Consider the following 21,041-nt stretch of genomic DNA (forward strand, 5'->3'; position numbering starts at 1 on the left):
GCGTACCACACATTTTCTAAAGCTGGTAAGCTTGATTTGAATAATCGTTGGGGAGGAGTACCGTCGAACTCCAGCTTGTAACCCTGAGAGATAAGGTCCTTTACCCAAGCATCTTGGCAGGAACTGTCCCAGATGTGGCTGTAGTGACGTAACCGAGCTCCCACCACGAGATCCCCTCGGGGTGGGTGGGCACCGTCATGCTGAAGTCTTTGCAGAAGCAGAGCTGGTGTTCTGGTCTTGAGATCAGTCAACGGCTGGTTTCTTAGGTATACCTCTGGAGCCTCTAGCTGCGTAGATCAAAATCTGGAGGACCAAAAGGACTAAGTAGACGTTCCTGGGTAGGTACATCTAGCAGGTGGAGCTGCAGCAGTCTCCGCACAGGCGGGAACGTGCGGAGACTGCTGCAGCACCGCCTGCCCAAACTGGGTATCCTCTTTGGCCATGGTATCAAACTTGTAGAACTTCACAAAAGTGTTCTTCCCCGACCAAGTAGTAGCTCGGCAAAGTTGTAAGGAAAAGGCTCCAAGGGCAGCCGCCCAGGAAGATCCCACCGATCTTGTAGAGTGGGCCTTTAGAGACTTAGGGCCAGTACTCACGGCCCGATGCTGGAGAGATGTGTGCTGAGCGAACCGCTTAGCACACATCTCTCCCGGCGCTCAGCACAGCGCGATCTGTGCTGAGCGTGCGGGGGGGAGACGGGGGGGCCGCTCACTTCACCCAGCGGGTGAAGTGAGCGACCCGCTAGATTGGCCTGCATGCAGGCCAATCTAGCAGCAGCAATAGCGATGCGCGGGGCTGCGCATCGCTACCGCTGTTAGGGCTACACACGGAGCGATCTTGCTGAAAATCTAAGCAATCTAGTCAGATTGCTTAGATTATCGCTCTGTGTGTACCCCCCTTTAGGAACAGGTAAGGCTGCCGACACATAGGCCTGGTGGGTAGTAAGCCTAATCCAACGAGCAATGGACTGCTCTGAAGCAGGCAACCCTTTTTCTGTGGATCACTGAGCACGAACAAGGAATCCGTCTTTCTGATCTGTGCCGTTCTCTTGACATAGATCCTCAAGGCTCGAACAGCATCCAATGCCTCCGGAGAAGCAGAAGCGCCAGAACTGGACTGAATCACAAGAGGCTGAATCAAATGAAACGCAGAGACAACCTTCGGCAGGAACTGCAGTCTGAGCTCAGCTCTGATCTAGTAAGAGACCAAATATGGACTTTTACACAAGGCCCCCAAATCTGACACACGTCGAACAGAAGCCAGGGCCAGTTACATCACCGTCTTCCACGTGAGGTACTCGTCTTCTAATTAAACACAAAAAGAAAAGGTCGCACAAGTCGTTTCTATTTCTTCTAAATGACCCCGTTAAATTTTTTAATTTTGTTCATGTGAATTGTCTTCACTGGGGGGTGCTACCACAGGCAAACTAGGGTAATATGTATACAAAGGAAAGAGAACAAAGTTGCCTTTTTGTGATGCACACTACTAATTATAAAAATTAACTTAATTTGTATCAATAAAACCGTTGCGAAATATAAAGTAAAATATAAAGAGATGAAAAGATAGAAAGAGTCTTTAAAATATATGACTTCCTGCACACAGGGCGTCCGCTAAGCTATAGGTTCTGTATGCCTGTATAGTGTACAAATAACTGTACGTCTCTCCGTATTTATAGGTAGACGTTATGTAATCTCCAGCAGTGATTCGAATCTTATTTCGTGTTGATAAGCAAATATGCAAAGCCTCAGAAGAAGCATTTGCGAAACGTGCGATAATGCCACAGCCGGGGTTCACTTTTATACAGCGCCCTGCGGCCGTGGCATTAAATATCCAACTAGTCACCGCTGGCCGGGGTACCCTGGGGGAGTGGGGACCCCTTCAATCAAGGGGTCCCCCCCCCAGCCACCCAAGGGCCAGGGGTGAAGCCCAGGGCTGTCCCCCCCATACAAGGGCTGCGGATGGGGGGCTGATAGTCTTTGGAAAAATGAAAGAATATTGTTTTTTCCAGTAGTACTACAAGTCCCAGCAAGCCTCCCCCGCAAGCTGGTACTTGGAGAACCACAAGTACCAGCATGCGGGGGGGAAACGGGCCCGCTGGTACCTGTAGTTCTACTGCAAAAAAAATACCCAAATAAAAACAGGACACGCACACCGTGAAAGTACAACTTTATTTCACACCTGCCGACACACACATACTTACCTATGTTCACACGACGTTCGGTCCACTTGTCCAAGTAGAATCCGGGGTACCTGTGAATAAAATTATACTCACCTGATCCAATGTCCAGGTTATAATCCACGTACTTGGCAAAACAACAAAACGGCAACCCGGACCAAACGGACTGAAAGGGGTCCCATGTTTACACATGGGACCCCTTTCCACGAATGCAGAGACCCCAGTGACTGCTGTCACAGAAAGGTCTCTTCAGCCAATCAGCGAGCGCAACGTCCTGGCACTCTGCTAATTGGCTGTATGCACGTCTGAGCTGTCAGACAGCGCATCGCAAAGCCTCTCCATTATATTCAATGGTGGGAACTTTGCTTCAGCGGTGAGGTCACCCGCGGTCAGCGGCTGACCGCGGGTAACCCCACCGCTACCCGCAAAGTTCCCACCATTGAAACTAATGGAGGGAGCTGTGCGATGCGCTGTCTGACAGCAGACGCGCATACAGCCAATCAGGTGAGTGCCAAGAAGTAGCGCTTCCTGATTGGCTGAAGGGACCTTCTGTGACAGCAGTCACGTGGGGTCCCGGCATTCGTGGAAAGGGGTCCCATGTGTAAACATGGGACCCCTTTCAGTCCGTTTGGTCCGGGTTGCCGTTTTGTCGTTTTGCCAAGTACGTGGATTATAACCTGGACACTGGATTGAGGGGAGTATAATTTTTTTTCACAGGTACCCCGGATTCTTCAGTGACGAGGGGGGCGTGGCAGTCGGCGGGTCAACATAGGTAAGTATGTATGTGTCTGCATGTATGAAATAAAGTTTTACTTTCACGGTGTGTGTCTCCTGTTTTTATTTGAGTATTTTTTTTCCAGTAGAACTACAGGTACCAGCGGGCCCGTTTTTCCCCCGCATGCTGGTACTTGTGGTTCTCCAAGTACCAGCTTGCGGGGGAGGCTTGCTGGGACTTGTAGTACTACTGGAAAAAACAATACTTTCATTTTTCAAAGGCTATCCGCCCCCCATCCGCAGCCCTTGGATGGGGGGGGGGGGGGAGCCTCGGGCTTCACCCCTGGCCCTTAAGTGGCTGGGGGGGGGGACCCCTTGATTGAAGGGGTCCCCACTCCCCCAGGGTACCCCGGCCAGGGGTGACTAGTTGGATATTTAATGCCACGGCCGCAGGGCGCTGTATAAAAGTGACCCCCGGCTGTGGCATTATCTGTCCAGCTAGTGGAGCCCGATGCTGGTGTAAAAAATACGGGGGACCCCTACTCTTTTTGTCCCCGTATTTTTTGCACCAGCACCAGAGCCCGGTGCTGGTTATAAAAATACGGGGGATCCCATGACATTTTTCCCCCCCGGATTTTTAGAACCAGGACCGGCGCGAAGAGCCCGAGGCTGGTTATGCTTTGGAGGGGGGACCCCACGCCATTTTTTTTTCGGGTTTTTTCCCGTTTTTTTAAAATCGGAACAAAATCCGTCAAATCGGCCGTTTTTCGTCAGCGGGACTGTCGAATCCGTTTTTCATTGAATATGGTCAATTTCGGCACCCACTTGCCGAAATTAGACGGTCGAATTGTGTCGAATTAAAAAACGGCCGAAAAATTGCCGCGATTCGCTGCTAATTGCATATACCCCTAATACTTCGCTTTACTCAGCCTAGCATTAGGCTGAACAGTCACAAACTCATAAGCCCCATAGGTTATTAGAAAAGGGTGGCATGTCGATACCTAAATTTTAAAATAAACTTAATAAATAGTATTTTAAACAATAAAATTTAAAAGGACGGAATGCACCCATTCAAATCAGATTCTTTTTCGCTTTGTGAAATTTTCCTAAAAACTGTTTAATCGGAGGGTAGCACCCATAAAAGTGGTCAAAATCAATAAGACATCACAATCCTGCAAATTAGGACCACCATTTCCTGAAGTGAAAAATAAGAATTTACTTACCGATAATTCTATTTCTCGTAGTCCGTAGTGGATGCTGGGAACTCCGTAAGGACCATGGGGAATAGCGGCTCCGCAGGAGACTGGGCACAAAAAGTAAAAGCTTTAGACTAGCTGGTGTGCACTGGCTCCTCCCCCTATGACCCTCCTCCAAGCCTCAGTTAAGATACTGTGCCCGGACGAGCGTACATAATAAGGAAGGATCTTGAATCCCGGGTAAGACTCATACCAGCCACACCGTACAACTCGTGATCTGAACCCAGTTAACAGTATGATAACCGTAGGAGCCTCTGAAAAGATGGCTTCCAACAATAAACAACCCGATTTGTTTGTAACAATAACTATATACAAGTATTGCAGACAATCCGCACTTGGGATGGGCGCCCAGCATCCACTACGGACTACGAGAAATAGAATTATCGGTAAGTAAATTCTTATTTTCTCTGACGTCCTAGTGGATGCTGGGAACTCCGTAAGGACCATGGGGATTATACCAAAGCTCCCAAACGGGCGGGAGAGTGCGGATGACTCTGCAGCACCGAATGAGAGAACTCCAGGTCCTCCTCAGCCAGGGTATCAAATTTGTAGAATTTAGCAAACGTGTTTGCCCCTGACCAAGTAGCTGCTCGGCAAAGTTGTAAAGCCGAGACCCCTCGGGCAGCCGCCCAAGATGAGCCCACCTTCCTTGTGGAATGGGCTTTAACAGATTTTGGCTGTGGCAGGCCTGCCACAGAATGTGCAAGTTGAATTGTACTACAAATCCAACGAGCAATCGTCTGCTTAGAAGCAGGAGCACGCAGCTTGTTGGGTGCATACAGGATAAACAGCGAGTCAGATTTTCTGACTCCAGCCGTCCTGGAAACATATTTTCAGGGCCCTGACTACGTCCAGCAACTTGGAGTCCTCCAAGTCCCTAGTAGCCACAGGTACCACAATAGGTTGATTCATGTGAAACGCTAAAACCACCTTAGGGAGAAATTGAGGACGAGTCCTCAATTCCGCCCTATCCGAATGAAATATCAGGTAAGGGCTTTTATAGGATAAAGCCGCCAATTCTGATACGCGCCTGGCTGAAGCCAGGGCCAACAGCATTACCACTTTCCATGTGAGATATTTCAAATCCACTGTGGCAAGTGGTTCAAACCAATGTGATTTTAGGAACCCTAAAACTACATTGAGATCCCAAGGTGCCACTGGAGGCACAAAAGGAGGCTGTATATGCAGTACCCCTTTGACAAACGTCTGAACTTCAGGCACTGAAGCCAGTTCTTTCTGGAAGAAGATCGACAGGGCCGAAATTTGAACCTTAATGGATCCTAATTTTAGGCCCATAGACAATCCTGCTTGCAGGAAATGTAGGAAACGACCCAGTTGAAATTCCTCCGTAGGGGCCTTCTTGGCCTCACACCACGCAACATATTTTCGCCAAATGCGATGATAATGTTTTGCAGTTACATCCTTCCTGGCCTTGATCAGGGTAGGGATGACTTCATCTGGAATGCCTTTTTCCTTCAGGATCCGGCGTTCAACCGCCATGCCGTCAAACGCAGCCGCGGTAAGTCTTGGAACAGACAAGGTCCCTGCTGGAGCAGGTCCTTCCTTAGAGGTAGAGGCCACGGGTCCTCCGTGAGCATCTCTTGCAGCTCCGGGTACCAAGTTCTTCTTGGCCAATCAGGAGCCACGAGTATCGTTCTTACTCCTCTCCTTCTTATGATTCTCAGTACTTTTGGTATGAGAGGAAGAGGAGGGAACACATACCGACTGGAAAACCCACGGAGTTACCAGAGCGTCCACCGCTATTGCCTGAGGGTCCCTTGACCTGGCGCAATATCTGTCCAGTTTCTTGTTGAGACGGGACGCCATCATGTCCACCTTTGGTTTTTCCCAACGGTTTACAATCACTTGGAAGACTTCTGGATGAAGTCCCCACTCCCCCGGGTGGAGGTCGTGTCTGCTGAGGAAGTCTGCTTCCCAGTTGTCCACTCCCGGAATGAACACTGCTGACAGTGCTATCACATGATTTTCCGCCCAGCGGAGAATCCTTGCAGCTTCTGCCATTGCCCTCCTGCTTCTTGTGCCGCCCTGTCTGTTTACGTGGGCGACAGCCGTGATGTTGTCCGACTGGATCAATACCGGTTGACCCTGAAGCAGAGGCCTTGCTTGACTTAGGGCATTGTAAATGGCCCTTAGCTCTAGGATATTTATGTGAAGAGACGTTTCCATGCTTGACCACAAGCCCTGGAAATTTCTTCCCTGTGTGACTGCTCCCCAGCCTCTCAGGCTGGCATCCGTGGTTACCAGCATCCAATCCTGAATGCCGAATCTGCGGCCCTCTAGAAGATGAGCCTTCTGTAACCACCACAGGAGAGATACCCTTGTCCTTGGAGATAGGGTTATCCGCTGATGCATCTGAAGATGCGATCCGGACCATTTGTCCAGCAGATCCCACTGAAAAGTTCTTGCATGGAATCTTCCGAATGGAATCGCTTCGTAAGAAGCCACCATTTTTCCCAGGACTCTCGTGCACTGACACTTGTCCTGGTTTTAGGAGGTTCCTGACTAGCTCTGATAACTCCCTGGCCGCCTCCTCCGGGAGAAACACCTTTTTCTGGACTGTGTCCAGAATCATCCCTAGGAACAGTAGACGTGTTGTTGGAATCAGCTGTGATTTTGGGATATTTAGAATCCACCCGTGCTGACGTAGCACTACCTGAGATAGTGCTACTCCGACCTCTAACTGTTCCCTGGACCTTGCCCTTATCAGGAGATCGTCCAAGTAAGGGATAATTAATACGCCTTTTCTTCGAAGAAGAATCATCATTTCGGCCATTACCTTGGTAAAGACCCGTGGTGCCGTGGACAATCCAAACGGCAGCGTCTGAAACTGATAATGACAGTTTTGTATCACAAACCTGAGGTACCCTTGGTGAGAAGGGTAGATTGGGACATGGAGATAAGCATCCTTGATGTCTAGAGATACCATATAGTCCCCTTCTTCCAGGTTCGCTATCACTGCTCTGAGTGACTCCATCTTGAATTTGAACCTTTTTATGTAAGTGTTCAAAGATTTTAGATTTAAAATTGGTCTCACCGAACCGTCCGGCTTCGGTACCACAAACTGCGTGGAATAATACCCCTTTCCCTGTTGTAGGAGGGGCACCTTGATTATCACCTGCTGGGAATACAGCTTGTGAATAGCTTCCAATACTGCCTCCCTGTCGGAGGGAGACGTTGGTAGAGCAGACTTCAGGAACCGGCGAGGGGGAGACGTCTCGAATTCCAATTTGTACCCCTGTGATACTACCTGCAGGATCCAGGGGTCCACTTGCGAGTGAGCCCACTGCGCGCTGAAATTCTTGAGACGGCCCCCAACCGTGCCCGAGTCTATTTGCAGAGCCCCAGCGTCATGCTGAGGACTTGGCAGAAGCGGGGGAGGGCTTCTGCTCCTGGGAAGAGGCTGCATGGTGCAGTCTTTTTCCCCTTCCTCTGCCCCGGGGCAGGAATGAGCGGCCTTTTTCCCTCTTGCCCTTATAGGGACGGAAGGACTGGGTTTGAAAAGACTGTCTTTTTCTGCTGAGAGGTGACCTGGGGTAAAAAGGTGGATTTTCCAGCCGTTGCCGTGGCCACCAGGTCCGATAGACCGACCCCAAATAACTCTTTATACGGCAATACTTCCATATGTCGTTTGGAATCCGCATCACCTGACCACTGTCGCGTCCATAACGTTCTTCTGGCAGAAATGGACATCGCACTTACTCTAGATGCCAGGGTGCAAATATCCCTCTGTGCATCTCGCATATATAGTAATGCATCCTTTAAATGCTCTATAGTTAATAATATACTGTCCCTATCCAGGGTATCAATATTTTCAGTCAGGGAATCCGACCAAGCCACTCCAGCGCTGCACATCCAGGCTGAGGCGATCGCTGGTCGCAGTATAACACCGGTATGTGTGTATATACCTTTTAAGATATTTTCCAGCCTTCTATCAGCTGGTTCCTTGAGAGCGGCCGTATCAGGAGACGGTAACGCCACTTGTTTTGATAAGCGTGTGAGCGCCTTATCTACCCTAGGGGGTGTTTCCCAACGTGCCCTAACCTCTGGCGGGAAAGGGTATAGTGCCAATAATTTATTAGAAATCAGCAGTTTTTTATCAGGGGAAACCCACGCTTTATCACACACCTCATTTAATTCATCTGACTCAGGAAAAACTACTGGTAGTTTTTTCACACCCCACATAATACCCTTTTTTGTGGTACTTGTAGTGTCAGAAATGTTCAATGCCTCCTTCATTGCCGTGATCATGTAACGTGTGGCCCTACTGGACATTACGTTTGTCTCGTCACCGTCGACACTGGATTCAGTATCCGTGTCAGGGTCTGTGTCGACCATCTGAGGTAACGGGCGTTTTAGCGCCCCTGACGGTGTCTGAGACGCCTGAACAGGCACTAATTGATTTGTCGGCTGTCTCATGTCGTCAACAGTTTTTTTGCAAAGTGCTGACATTGTCACGTAATTCTTTAATTACTACCATCCAGTCAGGTGTCGACTCCCTAGGGGGTGACATCACTAACACAGGCAATTGCTCTGCTTCCACATCATTTTCCTCCTCATACATGTCGACACAATCGTACCGACACCCAGCACACACACAGGGAATGCTCTGATAGAGGACAGGACCCCACTAGCCCTTTGGGGAGACAGAGGGAGAGTTTGCCAGCACACACCAGAGCGATAGATATAGATATACATATACATACATACAGGGATAACCTTATATAAGTGTTACTCCCTTTATAGCTGCTGTATTATATATTAGCTGCCAATAGTGCCCCCCCTCTCTTGTTTTACCCTGTTTCTGTAGTGTAGTCTGCAGGGGAGAGTCAGGGAGCCGTCCTTCCAGCGGAGCTGTGAAAGAAAATGGCGCTTGTGTGCTGAGGAGAAAGGCTCCGCCCCCTTCACGGCGGCCTTTTCTCCCGCTTTTTTCAGGAAACTGGCAGGGGATAAATGCATCCATATAGCCCAGGAGCTATATGTGATGCATTTTTTAGCCATATAAGGTTTTTATATCGTTTTTATTGCGTCTCAGGGCGCTCCCCCCCAGCGCCCTGCACCTTCAGTGACCGGAGTGTGAAGTGTGCTGAGAGCAATGGCGCACAGCTGCAGTGCTGTGCGCTACCTTATTTGAAGAGCGGAACGTCTTCTGCCGCCGCTTTCTCCGGACCTCTTCGCTCTTCTGGCTCTGTAAGGGGGCCGGCGGCGCGGCTCCGGGACCCATCCAGGCTGAACCTGTGATCGTCCCTCTGGAGCGAATGTCCAGTAGCCAAGAAGCCCAATCCACTCTGCAGTCAGGTGAGTTCGCTTCTTCTCCCCTTAGTCCCACGATGCAGTGAGCCTGTTGCCAGCAGGACTCACTGAAAATAAAAAACCTATTTAAACTTTTACTTCTAAGCAGCTCAGGAGAGCCACCTAGCTTGCACCCTTCTCGTTCGGGCACAAAAATCTAACTGAGGCTTGGAGGAGGGTCATAGGGGGAGGAGCCAGTGCACACCAGCTAGTCTAAAGCTTTTACTTTTTGTGCCCAGTCTCCTGCGGAGCCGCTATTCCCCATGGTCCTTACGGAGTTCCCAGCATCCACTAGGACGTCAGAGAAATTAACAGTACTGTCTCTGGTGCGGATGAAAATCTTTTTTTCTGTCCCAAGGGACAACATTGACCCACTGGACCCGGAGTTGGAACATAATCGCCGCCATCACCTTCGTGATAACCCTCGGGGCTGTGGACAGGCAGTGCCTGGAATTGGAAGTGATCATCCAGCAGGGCAAACCGCAGGTACACCTGATGAGGCGGCCAAATCGGAATATGGAGGTAGGCGTCCTTGATATCCAAAGAGACCATAAATTCCTGTTCTGCTAGGCCCTCAATCACTGCTCGCAGGTATTCCATTTTGAAACCTTCAAATAAGGATTCAAGGATTTTAGATTCAAAATGGGTCTTACCGAACAGTCTGGTTTCGGCACCACAAACAGGTTGTAGTATAACCCCGCGCCGCATTGCGGTATTGGTACCGGAACAATGACATGGGACTGGACCAACTTTTGGATGGCCTGTTGCAACGTAACTTGCATAACCTCCAAAGCTGGTAAGCTTGATTTGAAAAATCGTTAGGGAGGAGCACTGTCGAACTCCAACTTGTAGCCTTCAGAAACGAGATCTCTGACCCAGGTATCCTGGCAGGAAGTCTCCCAGACGCAGCTGAAGTGACGCAGTCGAGTTCCCACCTCGAGATCCCCTCAGGGTGGGTGTGTACCGTCATGCTGAGCCCTTAGCGGAAGCAGAAGCTGTGGAATGGTCCCGAGTACGGATGCTTGAAGGCTTTCTGCACTTACCCCTGCTGCCTCTAGTTGCATTGGCCTTAGATCGAAATCTGAGAGATCGAAAGGACTGTACCGACTGCCCCGGAAAGGAGCGTCTTGACGGCAGGGCCCCAGAGGGAAGAAACGTGGATTTCCCAGGCATAACTTTGGAAATCCAGGTATTCAATGCAACCCCAAGGAGCCATTCCCCAGAAAAATAGGATTTTGGTACCTACCGGTATATCCTTTTCTCATAGTCCGTAGAGGATGCTGGGGTCCACATTAGTACCATGGGGTATAGACGGGTCCACCAGGAGCCATTGGCACTTTAAGAGTTTGAGTGTGGGCTGGCTCCTCCTACCATACTCAGTCTAGAAACTGTGCCCGAGGAGACTACATACTTCAAGAGAAGGATTAAACACAGACAGTGGTGAGATTCATACCAGCTCACACATACAAGGCACGTCAAGTCAACTAGCTTGAACTACTCAGCAACAGCTGAAACATTACTTACCAAGTAACAATGCAGTACTCAACTAAAACGAAGTTGTACTGACAAATAACATTTGCAGGAAAACGAAGCGCTTGGCAGGCGCCCAGCATCCTCTACGGACTACGAGAAAAGGATTTACCGGTAGGTACCAAAATCCTATTTTCTCTTACATCCTAGAGGATGCTGGGGTCCACATTAGTACCATGGGGATGTACCAAAGCTCCCAGAACGGGAGGTAGAGCGCGGAGGCTCCTGCAGAACTGATTGGCATCTGATGATCCGAAGTTCAGTCAAAGTATCGAACTTGTAAAACTTTGCAAACATGTTCGACCCAGACCAAATTGCAGCTCGGCAAAGTTGTACTGCCGAGACACCCCGGGCAGCAGCCCAGGAAGACCCCACCTTACGAGTAGAGTGGGCCTTAACAGATTTTGGACACGGCAGTCCTGCCGTAGAATAAGCGTGCTAGATAGTGAACCTGATCCAGCGAGAGATCGTCTGCTTAGAAGCAGGACACCCAATCTTCTTGGGATCATACAGGACAGAGTCCGACTTTCTGTGACGAGAAGTTCTCTTCACATATATCTTCAGTGCCCTTACGACATACAAGGACTTTGAAGTAATTGAGGAGTCAGTAGCCACTGGCACCACAATAGGTTGGTTGATAGGAAATGCCGACACAACGTTCGGAAGAAACTGCTGACGAGTCCGGAGCTCAGCTCTATCTTCGTGGAAGATCAAGTAAGGGCTTTTACAAGATAAAGCCCCCAGCTCAGACACACGTCTAGCAGAAGCTAAGGCCAACAAAGTGACCGCCTTCCATGTAAGAAATTTGAGCTCTACCTCCTGTAGAGGCTCAAACCAAATCTGACTGGAGGAACTGCAACACCACTAAGGTACCAAGGCGCCGTAGGCGGTACAATGAGAGGTTGGATATGCAGAACTCCCTTCAAAAAGGTCTGAACCTCAGGGAGGGCAGCCAATTGTTCATGAAAGAAAATGGATAGGGCTGAAATCTGGACCTTCACAGATCCCAACCGCAGACCCATATCCATTCCTTCCTTGCAGGAAGAAGGAAACGTCCCAGTTGAAACTCCACCGTAGGAAACTTCTTGGACTCCCATCAAGAGATATATTTCTTCCAAATACGATGGTAATGTTTAGACGTTACCCCTTTCCTAGCCTGTATGAGGGTAGGAATAACCTTCTTCGGAATGCCCTTCCGAGCAAGTATTAGGCGCTCAACTTCCATGCCGTCAAACGTAGCCGCGGTAAGTCTTGACAGGCGAACGCCCCCTGCTGCAGCAGGTCCTCCCGAAGAGGAAGAGGCCTCTGCTCTTCTTGCAGTAGATTCAGAAGGTCCGCGTACCAAGCCCTTCTTGGCCAGTCTGGGGCAATTACTATCGCTTGAACAAATGTTCACCTTATGAGCTTTAGGATTCTTGGGATGAGTGGGAGTGGTGGAAACACGTACACTGACTGGAACACCCACGGAGACACCAGGGTGTCCACTGCCACTGCCTTTGGGTCCCTCAACCTGGAACAATAACGCTGAAGCTTCTTGTTGAGGCGAGAGGCCATCATGTCTATTTGGGGTAAGCCCCAAAGATCTGTTATTTCCTTGAACACCTCCGGACGGAGTCCCCACTCTCCTGGATGGAGATCGTGTCTGCTGAGGAAGTCTACTTCCCAGTTGTGTACTCCCGGAATGAAGATGGCTGACAGCACCAACGCATGCTTTTCTGTCCAGAGGAGTATTCTTGTCACCTCCGACATTGCCGCTCTGCTCTTCGTTCAGCCCTGTCGGTTTATGTAAGCCACTGTTGTTACGTTGTCCGACTGCACTTGAATGGCCCGATTTCTCAGAAGAGGGGCCGCCTGAAGAAGACCGTTGTAGACGGCTCTTAGTTCCAGAATGTTGATGGGCGGGCCGGCTTCCAGGCTAGACCACCATCCTTGGAAGGTTACTCCTTGAGTGACTGCCCCCCAAGCCCCTGAGGCTCGCATCCGTTGTCAAAAGGACCCAGTCCTGAATCCCGAACCTGCAGCCTTCCAGGAGGTGAGGCAATTGGAGCCACCAGAGTAGTGAAATCCTCGCCTTTGGCAACAGACAAATTCTCTGGTGCATGTGGAGGTGAGATCCCGACCAGTTGTCCAGGACATCCAGTTGGAAGGTCCGAGCATGGAACCTCCCGTACTGGAGAGCCTCTTAAGAGGCCACCATCTTTCCCAATAGGCGAATGCATTGATGAACCGACACCCAGGGTGGCTTCAAGACATCCCAGACCATGGCTTGGATCACCCACACCTTTTGCCCAGAAATTACAATCTCTGGGTTGGTTCCAAATGTGATTTTGGAAAGTTCAGAATCCAACCGTGACTCTGGAGCAGTCGCGTTGTGAGAACAATGGACTGCAGCAGCTTCTCCTTTGACGATGCCTTTATCAGGAGATCGTCCAGATATGGAAAGATGTTCACACCCTGCTTGTGGAGGAGTATCACCATTTCCGCTATCACCTTGGTAAACACCCTCGGTGCTGTGGAGAGGCCGAATGGCAGGGCCTGGAACTGAAAATGACAGTCCAGCAATGATAAACGGAGATGAGCCTGATGCGGCAGCCAGATCGGAATGTGAAGGTACACATCCTTGATATCCAGTGACACCAGGAATTCCCCCTCTTCCAGACCTGATATCACTGCCCTGAGAGACTCCATCTTGAACTTGAACTCCTTTAGAAAGGGGTTCAATGATTTTAGGTTCAGAATGGGCCTGACCGAACCATCCGGTTTCGGTACCACGAAAAGGTTTGAATAGTAACCTTTGGTCAACATGTGAGGTGGTACCAGCATAATGACCTGTGCCTCTACCAGCTTTTGGACAGCGTCTTGAAGTACTGTGCTGTCCTCCAACAGAGTTGGTAAGCCCGACTTGAAAAAGCGATGAGGAGGGAGACTTTGAAATTCCAGCCTGCATCCCCGAGACAAAGGGATCCAGGCTGGACGATGCCCAGACATGACTGAAATGTCTGAGTCTCGCTCCCACTGGCCCCACCACCGGGGTGTGCAGTCCACCGTCATGCGGAGGACTTTGGGGTACCCGAAGCAAGCATTTGTTCCTGGGAACCTGCAGCGGCAGGTTTCTTGGACTCAACCCGACCTCCCCTAAAGAAGGTATTGGATGTTCTGGCCTTTCTAGGCTTGTTAGGCAGAAAGGACTGCGGTGCAGCTGAAGAGTTTCTTTGGAGCAGGTGCTGCTGAGGGAAGAAACTGAGACTTACCCGCTGTAGCGGTGGATATCCACGCGTCTAGAGCTTCCCCAAAGAGAGCCTGACCTGTATAGGGTAGCGACTCCACACTTCTTCCGGATTCCGCGTCGGCCGACCACTGGCACAGCCATAGCCCCTGACGAGCTGAAACAGACATGGAAGAAATTCCCGCAGCCATGGAACCCAGGTCTTTCATGGATTCTACCATAAAACCTGCAAAATCATGTATGTTGCGTAAATATAATGCAACGTCATCCCTATCCATCGTATCCAAATCTTCAAGAAAGGTAGCCAACCACTTCACTATTGCTTTTGCAATCCATGCACTAGCAACAGCGGGACGTAATATGGCCCCTGATTTAAGCATGTTATTAATCTTTCTATCTGCCGACTCCTCTAAGGCGGTAGATCCCGGAACAGGCAAAACCACCTTCTTTGAGAGTCTGGACACAGATGAGTCAACAATCGGAGGGTTTTCCCACTTATTCCTATCCTCCTCAGGGAAAGGAAAAGCCACCTGAACCCTTTTAGGGATCTGGAACCTTTTCTCAGGGTTTTCCCATGCTTTTTCAAATATAGCATTAAACTCCTTTGACGCAGGGAAGGTTAGAGAGGCTTTTTTATTTTCAGTGCAAAAAGCCTCCTCAACCTGCTCAGGTGTGGTATCATTAACATTTAACACATCCCTGATAGCCTCTATCAACAATTGCGCCCCCCTTGCAAGAGACGCAGACCCCCGCAACACATCCCCATCACCGTCTGTAGTGTCAGAATCTGTATCAGTGTCGTCTTGTGTGACATGCACAAGCGCACGATTGTGGGGGTGTATAGCGGGATGTCCTGAGGTACCAGACACAGGCCATACAGCCATAGAGCTCTGTAATACCTGGGTTGCAGAATCATTACTAGCAACCCTGTCAGAAATCTGAGAAATCCAAGTTTTGACAGAGGAAAACCACTCTGGTTCCCTTGCTGGAATCTGTGCTAGCCTGATTACATGGAATAGGATCATCCTGGGAGGATAAATCCTCTGCAGCATATGACACATTGTCCCTGGACATAGCTAAAGGAGACCACCAAACACTCCACACCTTGCCTTTCTTGGGGGACCCCCCCCCCCCCCCCGGGGGACCCCCCTTAAAGAAAGGCAGACACAGATCAGAGCCAACCCACAATACAGCACTTTTAGTAAAAGGCAACCCCTTACCAGCGCAGACTGTGTACCTTAATAGGAGACAGTCGTTTTACAGCCTTCCCTCCCTTCTACAACCCCCTGGTACAGTGTACAGACAGATGGAGCTGCTGTGGAGGGACCTGATCTTTCATCCAGCGTTGTGCAGGCAGGAAAATGGCGCTGGAACGCTGCTGGGTCCGCTCTGAGAAGCTCCACCCCCTTAATGGCGCTGTCTTCCCGCTTTTCAACGTTTATACTGGCCTGAGGAAACTTGCTGGCTGAGATCCGCGGACCCCGACAGACTTGCTGACCAGTGTGGGGGTAAGCGCTGGCCCAGGGCACCCCTCACCGCTCTGCGCGCCTCTGGACCTTCCCAGGAGCGCAGTTAGTAATGCGCTCCCTCCCCGTTGCCGCCATCTTCACACCGGCCCCCCGCTTGCTAGGGGGGAGGGGAGGAGGGGTGACTCACTCACCACTTCTTCAGCGTCTGTAAGGGGTTGCAGCATGCTGCTGGGGCGAGGGGTCCCCTGTGGCGGAGACCGATCCGACCCCTCTGGAGCTCAGTGTCCAGTCAGCGGAGTCAGTGGCTCAGAACCCGCTGGGTGGACATCGCTCCCCACCTTAGTCCCTCGCTGCAGGCAGGCTGTTGCAGACAGCCTCCTGTAAAAATAACAAACTCTAAAAATAACTTTTACTAGAAAAGCTCAGGAGAGCTCCCCTAGCTGTGACCGGCTCCTCTGGGCACATTTTCTAAACTGAGTCTGGTAGGAGGGGCATAGAGGGAGGAGCGAGCCCACACTCTCAAACTCTTAAAGTGCCAATGGCTCCTAGTGGACCAGTCTATACCGCATGGTACTAATGTGGACCCCAGCATCCTCTAGGACGTAAGAGAAATAAACATACCGAAGCTTCAACGGCCATGTGTTCCTTGCCTACCTGCTCCAGGGACTTGCTGAGAATGCCAAATCTTAATTGATGATATTTTAATAAATCATGGTTTAATACGAACGGCCTTCTTATTACAAAATAGTCTTCTAGAATATGCCTGTTGATACATAGTATGACAAGTCTTTCTGCAGAAGAAAAAACTCACTGCAGGTAATGACTCACTTTATTGCACTTGCTTGGAAAATGGGGAGCTGTACACTTGCTACTTACCGACTCAATCATGTCTGTGTTTGGCACCAGGTAATTGATGTACTCCACCATCCATTTCTCTGGACCAGAGCTCACCGAAGCAACCGCTGAGGAAGGACTGGACTGTGCACTATCTTCATCCTCTCCTTCACTTTGCTGCTCCGACTTTACCTCCGTTATTTTTACTTCCATTATGTCAGAGGTAGGAATGTTCTCTACTACATCAACCTTTTCTTGCAAATCGGTCTGTCAAATATACAGAGGAACATACTTAATGGTAAGTAGTTCCAAATGAACCAGAACAAAATGAATTGGTCTCTTAAAACTGTAAATTTACCTGTGATACAGCAGCTTGGTAAGCACGATCCTCTTTTTCCTCTGAGACACTAATTTTACTGCCATTCAGATAACCGCTGGTCTCAACCTTCCGCTTGATTGTTGAGTTCCAGTGATTCTTCACAGCATTGTCAGTTCTGTGGAGGAAAAGAGCTAATTTAAGGGAAACACATTCAGTACAGTACAATACCACACCTAATCGACTGTCCCTCTCATTGATGTGTATCATCTCTTTAAAAGAATACAAATAAGCAATAATTCCAAGTTTTCCTAGATTGACTTCCAAGACGCCTATTATCTGCTGTAATCCTGTGACCTACAGATACTTCTGTAATCCTTCCATTCTAGGTTGACCAGAATAAAATACTCTGCCTGCATTCCTAAAATAAGATTTTACTCACCGGTAAATCTATTTCTCGTAGTCCGTAGTGGATGCTGGGAACTCCGTAAGGACCATGGGGAATAGACGGGCTCCGCAGGAGACTGGGCACTCTATAAGAAAGATTTGGTACTATCTGGTGTGCACTGGCTCCTCCCTCTATGCCCCTCCTCCAGACCTCAGTTAGGATACTGTGCCCGGAAGAGCTGACACAATAAGGAAGGATTTTGAATCCCGGGTAAGACTCATACCAGCCACACCAATCACACCGTATAACTTGTGATACTATACCCAGTTAACAGTATGAAATATAACAGAGCCTCTCAACAGATGGCTCAACAATAACCCTTTAGTTAGGCAATAACTATATACAAGTATTGCAGACAATACGCACTTGGGATGGGCGCCCAGCATCCACTACGGACTACGAGAAATAGATTTACCGGTGAGTAAAATCTTATTTTCTCTGACGTCCTAGTGGATACTGGGAACTCCGTAAGGACCATGGGGATTATACCAAAGCTCTTAAACGGGCGGGAGAGTGCGGATGACTCTGCAGCACCGAATGAGAGAACTCAAGGTCCTTCTCAGCCAGGGTATCAAATTGTAGAATTTAGCAAACGTGTTTGCCCCTGACCAAGTTACAGCTCGGCAAAGTTGTAAAGCCGAGACCCCTCGGGCAGCTGCCCAAGATGAGCCCACCTTCCTCGTGGAATGGGCTTTTACTGATTTAGGATGCGGCAATCCAGCCGCAAAATGCTCCAGCTGAATTGTGCTACAAATTCAGCGAGCAATAGTCTGCTTAGAAGCAGGAGCACCTATTTTGTTGGGTGCCTACAGGATAAGAAGTGAGTCAGTTTTCCTGACTCCAGCCGACCTGGAAATATAATTTCTTAAGGCCCTGACTACGTCCAGTAACTTGGAATCTTCCAAGTCCCTAGTAGCCGCAGGCACTACAATAGGTTGGTTCAAGTGAAAAGCTGATACCACCTTAGGGAGAAACTGGGGACGAGTCCTCAATTCTGCCCTATCCATATGGAAAATCAGATAAGGGCTTTTACATGAAAAGCCGCCAATTCTGACACACGCCTGGCCAAAGCCAAGGCCAATAACATGACCACTTTCCACCTGAGATATTTCAGATCCACAGTTTTAAGTGTCTCAAACCAATGTGATTTCAGGAAACTCAACACCACGTTGAGATCCCACGGTGCCACAGGAGGCACAAAAATAAGAATTTACTTACCGATAATTCTATTTCTCGGAGTCCGTAGTGGATGCTGGGGTTCCTGAAAGGACCATGGGGAATAGCGGCTCCGCAGGAGACAGGGCACAAAAAGTAAAGCTTTAGGATCAGGTGGTGTGCACTGGCTCCTCCCCCTATGACCCTCCTCCAAGCCTCAGTTAGGTACTGTGCCCGGACGAGCGTACACAATAAGGAAGGATTTATGAATCCCGGGTAAGACTCATACCAGCCACACCAATCACACTGTACAACCTGTGATCTGAACCCAGTTAACAGTATGATAACAGCGGAGCCTCTGAAAGGATGGCTCACAACAATAATAACCCGATTTTTGTAACTATGTACAAGTAATGCAGATAATCCGCACTTGGGATGGGCGCCCAGCATCCACTACGGACTCCGAGAAATAGAATTATCGGTAAGTAAATTCTTATTTTCTCTATCGTCCTAGTGGATGCTGGGGTTCCTGAAAGGACCATGGGGATTATACCAAAGCTCCCAAACGGGCGGGAGAGTGCGGATGACTCTGCAGCACCGAATGAGAGAACTCCAGGTCCTCCTTAGCCAGGGTATCAAATTTGTAGGATTTTACAAACGTGTTTGCCCCTGACTAAATAGCCGCTCGGCAAAGTTGTAAAGCCGAGACCCCTCGGGCAGCCGCCCAAGATGAGCCCACCTTCCTTGTGGAATGGGCATTTACATATTTTGGCTGTGGCAGGCCTGCCACAGAATGTGCAAGCTGAATTGTATTACACATCCAACTAGCAAAAGTCTGCTTAAAAGCAAGAGCACCCAGTTTGTTGGGTGCATACAGGATAACAGCAAGTCAGTTTTCCTGACTCCAGCCGTCCTGGAACCTATATTTTCAGGGCCCTGACCACATCTAGCAACTTGGAGTCCTCCAAGTCCCTAGTAGGCGCAAGACACCCCAATAAGCTGGTTCAGGTGAAACACTGACACCACCTTAGGGAGAGAACTGGGGACGAGTCCGCAGCTCTGCCCTGTCCGAATGGACAAACAGATATGGGCTTTTTTGAGAAAAAAACCACCAATTTGACACTCGCCTGGTCCAGGCCAGGTCCAAGAGCATGTTCACTTTTCATGTGAGATGCTTCAAATCCACAGATTTGACTGGTTTTAAACCAATGTGTTTTGAGGAATCCCAGAACTACGTTGAGATCCCACAGTGCCACTGGAGGCACAAAAGGGGGTTGTATATGCAATACTCCCTTGACAAACTTCTGGACTTCAGGAACTGAAGCCTTTCTGGAAGAAAAATCGACAGGGCCGAAATTTGAACCTTAATGGACCCCAATTTGAGGCCCATAGACACTCCTGTTTGCAAGAAATGCAGGAATCGACCGAGTTGAAATTTCTTCGTGGGGCCTTCCTGGCCTCACACCACGCAACATATTTTCGCCACATGTGGTGATAATGTTGTGCGGTCACCTCCTTTCTGGCTTTGACCAGGGTAGGAATGACCTCTTCCTGAATGCCTTTTCCCTTAGGATCCGGCGTTCCACCGCCATGCCGTCAAACGCAGCTGCGGTAAGTCTTGGAACAGACACGGTACTTGCTGAAACAAGTCCCTTCTTAGCGGCAGAGGCCATAAGTCCTCTGTGAGCATCTCTTGAAGTTCCGGGTACCAAGTCCTTCTTGGCCAATCCGGAGCCATGAGTATAGTTCTTACTCCTCTACGTCTTATAATTCTCAGTACCTTAGGTATGAAAAGCAGAGGATGGAACACATACACCGACTGGTACACCCACGGTGTTACTAGAACGTCCACAGCTATTGCCTGAGGGTCTCTTAACCTGGCGCAATACCTGTCCCGTTTTTTGTTCAGACGGGACGCCATCATGTCCACCTTTGGTAATTCCCAACGGTTTACAATTATGTGGAAAACTTCCCCATGAAGTTCCCACTCTGCCGGGTGGAGGTCGTGCCTACTGAGGAAGTCTGCTTCCCAGTTTCCATTCCCGGAATGAAACACTGCTGACAGTGCTATCACATGATTTTCCGCCCAGCGAAAAGTCCTTGCAGTTTTTGCCACTGCCCTCCTGCTTCTTGTGCCGCCCTGTCTATTTACGTGGGCGACTGCCGTGATGTTTTATCCCACTGGATCAATACCGGCTGACCTTGAAGCAGAGGTCTTGCTAAGCTTAGAGCATTATAATTTTACCCTTAGCTATATTTATGTGGAGAAAAATCTCCAGACTTGATCACACTCCCTGGAAATTTTTTCCTTGTGTGACTGCTCCCCAGCCTCTCGGGCTGGCCTCCGTGGTCACCAACATCCAAAACTGAATGCCGAATCTGCGGCCCTCTAGAAGATGAGCACTCTGTAACCACCACAGGAGAGACACCCTTGTCCTTGGATATAGGGTTATCCGCTGATGCATCTGAAGATGCGATCCGGACCATTTGTCCAGCAGATCCCACTGAAAAGTTCTTGCATGAAATCTGCCGACTGGAATTGCTTCGAAGGAAGTCACCATTTTTTTTACCATGGCCCTTGTGCAATGATGCACTGATTTTAGGAGG

At 49.4% G+C, this 21,041-nt stretch overlaps 1 protein-coding gene across 4 annotated transcripts in view; it reads right to left on the minus strand.

Annotated features, from left to right (window-relative positions):
* The window catches only part of MYBL2 (MYB proto-oncogene like 2), a 145,138-nt gene that overhangs the window by 69,668 nt on the left and 54,429 nt on the right, over positions 1-21,041 (minus strand). For all 4 annotated transcript variants that reach the window (XM_063960288.1, XM_063960285.1, XM_063960286.1 and 1 more), the window contains exons 6-7: positions 16,874-17,009; positions 16,558-16,782 (exon numbers count right to left, since the gene is read on the minus strand). In XM_063960288.1, the coding sequence (XP_063816358.1) occupies positions 16,558-16,782; positions 16,874-17,009 (361 nt within the window). The remainder of the gene's footprint in view (positions 1-16,557; positions 16,783-16,873; positions 17,010-21,041) is intronic.

This window comes from Pseudophryne corroboree, chromosome 3 (assembly GCF_028390025.1).
Source record: "Pseudophryne corroboree isolate aPseCor3 chromosome 3, aPseCor3.hap2, whole genome shotgun sequence".
NCBI lineage: Eukaryota > Metazoa > Chordata > Amphibia > Anura > Myobatrachidae > Pseudophryne > Pseudophryne corroboree.